This window comes from Dipodomys spectabilis, unplaced genomic scaffold (assembly GCF_019054845.1).
Source record: "Dipodomys spectabilis isolate Male_0828 unplaced genomic scaffold, ASM1905484v1 ptg000210l, whole genome shotgun sequence".
In the NCBI taxonomy this organism is placed as follows: Eukaryota; Metazoa; Chordata; class Mammalia; order Rodentia; family Heteromyidae; genus Dipodomys; species Dipodomys spectabilis.
Window position 1 is genome coordinate 7,174,765 of NW_024870887.1, and position 11,599 is coordinate 7,186,363.

General features: G+C 44.0%; 1 protein-coding gene across 1 annotated transcript in view; it reads right to left on the reverse strand.

The window, feature by feature from the left end:
* Srd5a2 (steroid 5 alpha-reductase 2) overlaps window positions 1-6,250 on the reverse strand; it is a 34,197-nt gene extending 27,947 nt beyond the window's left edge. The window contains exon 1 of the mRNA XM_042696761.1: window positions 5,970-6,250. Within this exon, the coding sequence (XP_042552695.1) occupies window positions 5,970-6,250 (281 nt within the window). The remainder of the gene's footprint in view (window positions 1-5,969) is intronic.
* Between the last annotated feature and the right edge of the window lie 5,349 nt (window positions 6,251-11,599).

The following is an 11,599-nucleotide window of genomic DNA, read 5'->3' on the forward strand; positions in this document are numbered from 1 at the left end:
TCTCTCCATCGGATCGCTGCCATGGTACTGCCCAGGACAAAGTAATACTAAGATAACCTGATGCTTTCCCTAATTCAGTCTCTTTACTAAGCCAAATGGCGACTAAATTCTCAAAGCAGATGCTTGTCAAGATACTAAAGAATGTTCAAAGCTATAAATCACTCCTGGCATTTTTTTTTCTGTTGGGGGAAAGATTGAGCCCTTTGTTCCATGAATGCTTAAGCAGGTGCTCTACCACTGAGCCACACTGTTAGCTCTACTCCTGGGAATCTTGGCTTAAAAATCCAAACTTCTGAAAAGAATTTCAATGTCCAAAAATCACTGATTCATTGAACCTAGTCACACAAAAATATGAAATTAAGTATACAACTGTAAATAAGGGGATGCTATTGTTTTTATGCAAGATGCAATAACAAGCACCCATAAAGTGATACAGTCCAAGAAAAGGTTGTTAGAGTAGGCAGACAGCAACACAGACATAAGCAGAAAGGGAACAGTCCTTGCTCCATACCTGAGATGTTACCAAGGTAACATGGACTGCCTCCTACAGTGGCACTACCGAAAAACATGTGCATCTATTCTTTAGGGTGGACCCAAATATTTGCAACCAAGAGATTTTTTTCAACACTGTTGACTAACAAAAGACCCAAACCACTTGGAGCAGTCAGATTTCCTCTCGTGGACTATCTATTTCATATCTCTTTAAAGGTGCCCCATCACACAAAGAAAAGTCTCCTTCTTGTAATCCTAACTCTTCAGAAGGAGAAGATTGAGAGGATCAAGGTTCTAGGCCAGTCTGGGAAGAAAAGTTTAGAAGACCACCATCTCAACAGAAAAAGCTGGACATGATGGCACACTTCTATCATCTCAGCTCCCCTGGGAAGTGTAAACAGGAGGATCTCAGTCCAGGCCAGTGTACGTGAACCTTCACCTGCCCTGACCCATTGACGCAAAGCTAAGGACAGACCCAAAAGTTTGCACCAAGACAATTTCCCAACTCATTTTCTAACAAAGGACCCAAACAATGATAACTGCTGACATCCTCTCCTGAGCTATCCATCTCACAACTCTTCAGAGGGAGGTGCATTGTCGCTCTTAATAAAAAAAAAAAAAGTTTCATTCTTTTCACAATAAAAGTTTCTTTTTCTGACATCCTTTGTTTTACCTGTTTATACTTTGCTTTTTCCACCTTAGGGACAGTGTTCTAATGTTAGAAAGTTTTCCCAAAGGAGAAGTTATTACAGTACCCTCACGCCCACTGACAATTACAAAACTATAACAACACTGTAAAAGTTTACCAAAGGGGAAATAAAAAAGAAAGAAAGAGGCCAGGTGCCAGTGGCTCACGCCTATAATCCTAGCTGCTAAGGAGGCTGAGATCTGAGGGTTGCAGTTCAAAGCCAGCCCAGGCAGGAAAGTCCATGAGACTCTTATCTCCAAGAAACAACTCCGAAAACTGTTAATGGTGCTGTGGCTCAAGTGGTAGAGCGCTAGCGTTCAGCTAAAGAGCTGAGGGACAGCACCCAGACCCAGAGTTCAAGCCTCACAACTGACAAAAAAAAAAAAAAAAAAAGATTGAGGATGATTATTTCCAACAGAATATCAGAGAACTATGCTTATGCAAATATTCCACATTATTTAATTCTAAAAGAATTAGTAAACATATGAAAGTTGTCATTTTCTCTGAAACTTGTTTTGCCTTTTTTTTCCCCAGTTGTGGGGGTTGAACTCAGGGCCTGAGCACTGTCCCTGAGCTCTTTTGCTCAAGGATAGCACTCTACCACTTTGAGCCATAACTCCAGTTTTTGAGTGGTTAATTGAAGATAAAAATTTCAGGGGAACTTTTCTGCCTAGTCTGGTTTCAAACCATGATCCTCAGATCTCAGCCTCCTGAGTAGGTTGGCTCAGGCATGAACCAACAGTGCCCAGCTGTTTTGCCTTTTTACAAAAAAAAAAAAAAGGTAGCTTTAATGTCAGAAAAATGTTAACACATCTATAAGACTAAATTAGGGTGACGTTAAAATAAAAATTTAAAGATGTTAGAAATGGTTCAAACATTAGTAGCTAATGTACTTAGATACTAAAATTGTTTTTTCTATTTTGTGAATTTTCCATTTGTTCCTTTAGAAATTAAGAATTGTTCCTTTACAATTAAGAAAACAGGGCTAGGAAGCTGGCTCAGTGGTAGAGTGCTTGCCTTGCATGCATGAGGCCCTGGGTTCGATTTCTCAGCACCATATAAGCAGAAAAAGCCAGAAGTGGCACTGTGGCTCAAGTAGTAGAACGCTAGCCTTGAGCTGAAGAGCTGAGGGACAACACCGAGGCCCAGAGTTCAGGCCCCACGACTGACAAATATATATATACATAAATATATGCATATATATATATTAAATTAAGAAAATCATTTTTAAGCCTGTAGGAGGGAGGGAGGATTGTTGTTGTTGTTGCTCTGTGTTTTTTATTCTTTTGGGTTTAAGGGAATTGTTTTTGTTTGCAGGGGTTCTTTTTAAAAAGGAAACATGATGCACCTTCTTTCCCATAAAATGCCATTTTTTTTAAAGTCCTCTTAATTTTTAGAGCCATTTTATTGGTTTGTGTTTTTTTAAAAGATATGCCTAATGGCCCAACGTGTCCAGACCAGTGCAAAGTTTTCTAAGAGGATTATTCATTCTCTAATCTTGTAGATATAAAGACACTGGTGTTCTGTTCCTTTTTCCTTTTTAAAAAATTTAGTCTTGCAAATGAAGGTTTACCGGTCCAGACCCCCAGGAGTTTGGGGTTTTCTTTCTTTTTTTTCTAATTAGAATTGTATCTGATTCCTATTCATGTTAGAGATCACTGTCATCACAGAATCTAACATTTTTCTCCCATGCATGCTTTACAGTATAATCTGTCTTTTCTGGTAGAAATCTGAGCCACTGAAAATAAGAGAAAAAACTAGAAGCAAACTAAGAATGCCAGACTCAAAGTCTACCTGTAAGAGTCTTTGAAACTAATACCTGGGGTTTGGGTTATTTTCACAAGGATTATGCTTTTATTTTTTCAGGTTTGTTGCTGTATTTTATACCTTCACAATAAGAGTAGAGTGACAACCAGCACATGGGAGGTTCTCTTGACAAAGTAAATTTCCTTATGGTAATTTTTTTTTGGGGGGGGGGGGGGACTGGTCGTGGCGCCTGAACTCTGGGCCTGGACGCTGTCCCTCAGCTCTTCAGCTCAACGCTAGCGCTCTACCACGTGAGCCACAGCACCACTTCCGGCTTTTTTCTTTTTGCTTATGTGGTGCTGAGGAATCAAACCCAGGGCCTCATGCATGCAAGGCAAGTGCTCTACCACTGAGCCACCTTCCCAGCCCCCTTATGGTAATTTTTTTAAGTTTCCTTTTCTTACTATATCTGTCTATAGGCAAATACCAATAGAGATATGAAACTGTGCTTGCCTATAAAATGTGCATTAATAAACGTGTTGCAGACAAATAAGTTGGGCCTGTACACATACTAATTAGTGTGACCACTTCCATCTTACAAACAAATCTAAATTTTATTTTACTATTTGAATACCTTTGTGACTGAATTTTTTCTAGATATAAACTTTTTTGTGAAAAGTATGCTCAATGTTTTTTTCTCTTTCCCATTCCCTTGTAAATACATTTCATTCCATGTGATTTGGTTTGGAAATAGTTAACTGGTACTGTAATTTGCATTAAAGAAAAAGTAGGCTAAGTCTGGAAATGAAATGAAATTTTTTTAAAGCAAGCATAAAGTAAGAGTAAGTCCCTGCATCTAAGAACCTGAGCTCCAGATACCAGCATCCTCAGTCAGAACTCTGATTCCTCAAGTTACCTTTGGGCAAGTTATTCACGTTTGGTTTTTGTTTTTGTTTTTGTTTTTCTGCTGCTTTTGTACTTTCCCATCTGCAATATGGAGGTGATCATACTTCCTACCTAAGCAGATCACTTATGTAGGATGCTTGGCATAGACTATTCCCAGGAAACACTCAAAATAATAGCACAGCCAATACTCCAGGATCCTCAAAGGAAGAATTTAAACAAGCACCACATCCTAGTGACAAGAAACTCAGACTTAAGGGTTCAGTGCACAATTTTCCCTCAGACAGATTCAAGTCCCACCTCCTTCATTCATATTCTCAAATTTCCCCTGAAGAAGGACATTATGTACATATCTCACTTTATGGGTAATTGCTTCCTTGTTTTTAATGTATTGGTCATAAATTTATTGTACAAAATGCCTTTTGGTTTGAAAAGGAAATCTAAAATTTATGTTCATAGGATTGTCAGAAAATATTAGTCCTCACTCTGAGATGACCTCATAAAATGCTGTTTATGGTGTTGACGCAAGTTAATTTGGAGATTTAAAACATAGTTATCAATACAATCAATTTTTCTGTCAAAGATCTATTCCAAAAATCTGTGAGACCAATGGCTTGTCTTTTACCTCCTGCATCCATCAACATCCTTCTTTCTGTGTAACCATCTAAATCTAAGTAAAGCGAAGTGGTTAATATCTGCCCAGGCAGAGACCTTGTCTACAAAAGGCTTTTGGTAAATATTTATTGAAAGAAAGCTAATTTTGGTTCTGTTTGCCAATATTTATCTTCCTAAGGGTGAATGGTCAGTTTAAATTACATGGTCATTAAATCCTGACTGATAAAGTAGATCTAGAGGAAAAGGAGTGTAAGAAGAGACAGATGGAAATTTGTGTAGATTGAAAAGACAGCACTTTCCCCTAAGAGACAGAGGACTATGACGTGCAGTTCCCAGAGGCCTTAGTTATCTGTATTGTCAATCTAAATGTCCTTGACCTTCTGATCCTAGGAATTCTCTGTCAGTGAAGCACTTCTGTTCAGGTTTTGGTTGATTGGTTGGTTGATTGGTTTGGTGACCTTTCCCTATGTTGCCTATTCTCTGCCTGCAGGGAGCACTTATTTCAGGTGATGAAAAGCCTTTGAACAACAGAAAGAGTCTCGAGATCTGCTATGAACGGTGCTGGTACTGAGTCAAGTGCACTCCACCACATAACAATTTTCCTTCGCCTCAGTTTCTTTGTCTGTGAGGTGGGCATGCAGAAGACATATCTTACAAGGTTACAATGGGACTAAAAGAGACAACATTTAGTTGTCTAAAGTGATTAGACACTGCCGGCAATTTGTTGATGTCCTCTTCCTCCTCACCGGGACGCTTGGTTGGGGTTTCCACAGTCCTTCTTTGGATCCTAAAACCCCTGTCTCTCTTTCGTGTCTTTCTTTTCCAGATCAGAAAAGTTCACCTGGACTCAGAAATTTTCATCTAGAAGACCATTTGAGCGGGCAGTTACTTAGATCCACGCACCATTCAAATCCCAAGGGAACTGGTACGGTAGGAGAGTTGGTGGTGACCTGTCCCTTTGGGAGTGGCACCTAAGAAGCCTGACCCTGGCTGAATCTGGAGAGAAGACACTGGATTCTCCTTACACCTGTCAGCTCCAGTCTGGGCTCTGCCCGTTTCTCTCCTCAGACCCACAAAGACCAAGTTGATCCGAACCTCAAAAGTTGAGTTGTCTTCAAAAGATGCCAACACGTATGACTTCCTAACGTGCCAGAACCAGCCTGGCCCCACTTCGCAAGCAGGAGATGGGTTGGGACGCCACAGGTAAATGCGCAGCACAACGCACCCCGCGCCACTGGAGAGGGGAGAGTCCGGGCCAATGGGCCTGCTCAGCTCCAGCACTCCAGCTCGCCCTGCCTGGCTGAGAGGACCTGCTCCTCCCGCCCAGAGAAGCACCGCAGGACACCAACCAGCAGGTGTCCAGCCCCGTGCTGCGGACTGGCTCGTGCGCCCTGCAGCCCTCTGCGCTCGCTCGCTGCGCGCCTCCAAGTTCCTCCGAGCGGTGCGCACTGCGATGCGCTCCTGGACACCCGGAATCCGGCACAACGCTGCCCACCCCGCAACGCCCACCCGGCTGAATTGTTACCTGTGGAAGTAATGTGCGCAGAAGAGGGCCAGGAGCACCGTCTCGGGCTGTCCGAAAAGAGAGCCAGGCTGCCGGGCGAGAATGGCGGCGGGCACGGCGAAGGAGGGCAGTTCCTGCAGGAACCAGGCGACACAGGCGGGCAGGCAGGTCCCGCCGGGCGCCAGCCTGTTGCTGTGCTTCCCATAGCCGGAGGGCTCCGCGAAGTACAGAACCATAGCCCCAAAGACGGCCAGGAAGGCGCTCCCGGCAACCACCGGGCTCTGCTGGCACCCACCGAGCATCGCGCCGAGTTGGCGGCTGGTGGCCTCCGCGCCCAGATGGCAGAGCGGCCCCCACGGCCCCTTTATGGAGCCCGAGACGCCACCCCGTGTCCGTGTCCGCCCCCTCGGCCGGGCTCCCGCCCCTCCGTCGTGCCTCCCGCCTTGCTTTTGGCTCTGCTCTCGGCTTTGGCGGTACCCGCTTCTCCAGGGCTGGGTCTTCGCGCCAACCAGGGCAAAGGCGCAGGACCAAAGGCGTCCGTGGCACGAAGTGTTTGGGGCCCTTCTCCGCCCTCGCCTCGGCCTCGCCACGCTCCCCACGCGTCCCGTGCCCTAGGATGACTCGTCCTCAGCCACCGACCCACGCCGCAACTTCTGAGACCAAACGATCTGGAGAGACAACCACGGACGGCCCCTCTCCCTCCCCAACGCTCATCCCTGAGGGACGGGGAGGGGGGGTGGGTCCCGCCCGGCTCCACCTTTCACTGCCCCGATCCTTCCTTCCACTGTGGACTCCTCCGGGAGTCCGCCATTCCATCTGTGCCCCGACCCCCAACAACTTCACCCCTTCAATCCCCAAGCAAGTACCATCCTCCAGCGTCCGGCCTCACTCCTGGGTTTCTATCTGCACCACTCCTGTGCCCATTGAGAGGTGTGCTCACGGGGTTCACCGGGCGCCAGAGCCACGGAGGCCGGCAGTCATGGTCCTGGCCAATTCGAACCTAGCATCTCCTCTCCACCAGGGTCGTGGAGACCGCCCAGCCCCAGGCTAAAGTCCCGGCTTCTCCCGCCAGACACCTCTAATAGCGCTGTAGCCTGAGAACCAGGTTGCTCATAATGAGGGACTTGAAGATGTCAAGGCTGTCTGTCTGTCCAGCAAGCCCGCACCCGGCAGGGGTCTTTATTCCCTACCCTCCTTCCCATTCTCCTGCCCTTTCCTTCTCTGATTCAGCACCCAGCCTTTCCTGACTGCCTCCTCCACTCTGTTGCACCCCTTATTTTATCTTCTTTCTTTTCTTTCCTTTCTTTCCCTGTCCTTCCTTCTTTGTTCCTCCCTTCACTCCTTCCTCTACTCGCTCCTTCCTTCCATTTTTTTCTTCTTTCCTTCCTTCCTTCCCTCTATTCTTTCTTCCCTTCCTCCTTCCTTGCTTCCTTTCCTTCTTCCTTCTCTTTCTCCTTCCCTCCCTCCCTCCTTTCTTTCCTCCTCTTCATTCTATCCTTTCCTTCTTCCTTTCTTTCTTGTCCTTCCTTTCTTCTTTCCCACCATCCCCTCTTCCTTTACCTTCCCCCCTCCTTGCTTCCTTACTTCCCTTCCTTCATTTTTCCTTCCCTCTCTCTTCCCTTCCATCCTTTCCTTACTTTCTTTTTTCTTTTGTCCTTCCTTCCTTTCTTCTTTCCTTCTCTCCCTTCCTCCTTCCTTTCTTCCTTTTCCTCTTCCTTCCTCTCTCCCTCCTTCCTTCTTTTTGTTTCTTTTCCCTATCTCTCTCCTTCCTTTCCTCTTTTCTTCCCTTCTTTCTTTTTCTCCCTTCTGGGTTTCTTCTTTCCCTCCTTCTCTCCCTCTTTCCTTCCGTCCTTCTTTTCTTCCTTTCTTTCTGGCAGCTGTTGCTTGACCTGGCTTTCTCCTTTTGTTGTTCGCCTTAGTCTTCCATCTTCTTGTCCCACCCTCCTTGATGAGCCCTATTTCATGCTCTGGTCCCTGCAGTGCGACTCCACCCTGGCATTCTCCCTTTCTCTCTTCTCATGTGTAGCGTTCTTCATCCTTGCACTCACTACCTGCGGAGCCCCTCTCAGCATCCTCCTGGAGACTGGTCCCAAGAATGGCTTCAGCCAAAGCCCATTCTCTCAAGTGCTCCAGATGAGGAGTATTTCCTGGCTCTTAGCAAGCACAGGGCTGAGAGTTTAGATCCTAGCACCATAAAAAAAAAAAAAAGAAGAAGAAGAGGAAGAGGAAGGAAACAATATTTCTCCTGTCTCAATTTCTGCCTCTTGTTTTTCCTAATTAGATCTTCATTATCATCTTCCCCTACTACCATAACAGTTTTCACTGAATAACAAGCCACCATCAAATTCAGTGACTCAATAAAACCAATAATGTTCAACTTGCACATTTGTGGGTTTCCAGGGGCAACTGCTCCTGTGAAGGTCTTGGCTGACCTTCACCGCTCATTCATTTTTCTATGGGGTATCTTAGGCCTAGCCCCAGGCAGAATTTGGGTCAGGAGCCTTAGCCAAGACACAGTAATCCTGGCCTTGTGAACCAGACCCTCTAGTCCATACAATGTCAAGGTTAACAACAAAAACACAAGAATACAAGAAGCATACGAAGTCTCTTGAGGCTCAGGCCAAGAACTAGCATACTGTTACTCCCTTTTCTTTTATTGGCCACATGGCAAGCACTAGTCAGAGTGGGAAGGTATAGAAAAGTTACGTAACAAAGGGCAAAGGTACAGGGAGATAATTGGAGTAAATAATATAGCTGTTCTGTATTATGTACATAAAGAAAGTACAGAAATGGCAAACACACAGCTTGATTGATCTGCACACTGACCATCCTCTCATAACCTGACCAGGAGGCAGATTGCCAGCATTCCAGGAGCTCCCTTGTGCTCTTTATATTCTCCTCCCAAAATAACCTCTAGCCTGGCTTCAAATACCATAAATTAGTATGGCTGCTTATGAACTTCATTTAAATGGGATCATGCAGTATTTACTCTTTGTGTGTATTTTAATGGTACTTGGAATTTGTTTTAATCAGGTATAGTAAGACACACAGACACAAAAATGACTGTCATGAAGGGAAAAGTTGATATTCACAGATCACTAGAAATAGAAGACATGGGCTGGTCCACAAGAGCACCCCAGGAAACAACAGGCTCTGTGAGGAGACAGCCAGACTCAGAGGCCAAAGAGTGAGGCAGAATAAGCAGGTTAGGAATGGTTATTCGGATTATCTCCAGTGGCTCTGGGAATACAGAGACTGTCTGGGATTGCCTATCACTGGGGCCTGACCAATTAAAGCAGGGAGTTTGTTCCCCAGAGCTTGACAGTCCAGTAAAGGATTCTTTCATTCACATATAGAAAATAAACACTTAATAGTCATTCAGAAGCTTCAGAAATTAGTTCCTACAGGGACAGTCGCTCTAGTGTCACTAAGACTTGACTACCCCAGTATTGGGATATAGGAGTGTTCCATTCACATTGTTACATTCAGTCGTAATTTCTAATCTTTATTATTCTGAGTGTTATATAGCATTTTATTCTATGATTAATACTACAATATATAATCATTCCATAACTTTGCACATATTAGTAAGCTCAAGCTGTCATAGCAAAACACTATAGATTGAGTGGATAAAACAATACAAGTTTCCTATCAGAGACTAGATGTCCAAGATCAAGGATCTGACTAATTTAGTTTCTACTGAAGGATTCTTCTGGCTGGCAGAGAGCTACTTTCTACATCTTCAAATGGTCATCCCTCAGTGTATGGGGTGGGGGGTAGGGGAGAGTCAAATGTCTCTTTTTACATGGATATTGTGTTAGTCAGTTTTTTGTTGCTGTGATAAACACCTTGGAAGGACCATTTAAAGGGAGGAAAGATTCATTTGGCTCACGGTTTCAGAGGTTTCGGTCCGAAGCAGCTTGGCTCAGTCACTGGGGGCCTGTGCTGGGGCCGAGTATCACAGTGGATAGAGCATAGTGAAGCCACGTTGCTTACCTCATGGTGACCAGGAAGCAGAGAGCAACAGGAAGAGACCAAATAAGATACCCTTCAAAGGAACACTTCCATTGGTCTATTTCCTCCCAACGAGGAGGAAACGTGCTACTTTCCACCACCTCCGAATAATGCTACTATCATCCATCAAAGGATCAATCCACTGATTAGATGCACGCCGTGTGCTCCAATCACTGTCAATGTTTGGGCCCACCAGTCAGGAACAAGCTTTCAACATAAAAGCCTTTATGGGAACACTATATCCAGACCTTATCCTGATAACCTGTCTGAGCAAGGAGCCACCCTCATGAGCTCACACAACCACAGTTACTTCAGAGTTCCCAGCTCCACAGACAGCCACACTAATGGGTTAGGAATTGAACATTTAGATTTAAGGGGACACAATAGGCATTTCTGTGGTAAAGTTCTGACTTAGTACCACAGCAACTCACACTCTAGAACAAGGAATCGATTATTTAAGATATTAGTACAGTGGAACAGGAAAAAATACTCTTTTAAAGACAAATTCAACATGTAACAATGTACCCAGAATCCCAAAAATCACTGGGGAGTTGAAGTAAACTTCATTGGTCAAAAATAAGGCCCTGACTTTAGCTATCATCTGAAAACTCAGCAATCAGTATGCTACTTGCATTTCTGAACAGCTGGCTATTTATTTAGAGATTCCCACCAAACCTTCAGGCTTGATAATTCACTATAGTAACTCACAAAATTCAGGGAAGCACTATACTGACAATTACAACTCTATAATAGAAAAGGATACAATTCACACACAACCAAAGAAAGAGATGCATAGGGTAAAAACTGGAAGGACCAAACATGGACCTTTTGTATCCTGATCTCAAAGAGCCAGGATATACTACCTCCTCAAAACATCTAGATGGGACAGCATTTGCAGTGATAACCAGGAAGTTTCACCCAAGCTCTACTGCCCAGACTTCTTACTAAGGTGTTACTGTATAAAGGTGATTAATTGAATCATTGACTGTGTAATTGAATTCAATCTCTAGTCCTCATCCCTTTCCCAAAGGTCAGACCAGCATCATGTGGTTCACATCCCAACACCCCAAATTCATAGCTGATCATTCTGGCATTCAAAGTTAACTCATTAACATAAACAATTAGAACCCACCAAGAATGACAAAGGTAGTCCCATCACTAAAGAAATTTCAAGGAGTTAGAAGCTACTTCCAAGGAGTCAGAACAAAAGTTAAGCCTTTTTGGAAGTAAAGTTAAGTAAAGAATTAAGAAACAAAAGAATGGGAAGAAACAGGTACAGGCAAAGAAATGACCTGCTAATATAAAGAAACATATTAATAGGAAAAAAACACAGTACAACCTGTAATCTCTCTAATTTAGTTTGATCATAGCTAGGATACAATCCAAAATTACTTGACATAGGAAGAAGCAATGAAGTCAAACAACTCTCAAGAAAAAAATAAAACCAATTGCATTCAGTTCTAGGATGAACCAAATTTTGCAACTGGCAGACAAGTGACTGCTATACTTCTACAAATCTGCTAAAGCTAATGTAGCAGTGTTACAAAGTGAATGGCTTAAATAACAGCAATGTATTGTCTCACGGTGCTGGAGCATAGCGCTCTGAGATCACAGGGTCAGCAGGGCTGGTTCTTCCA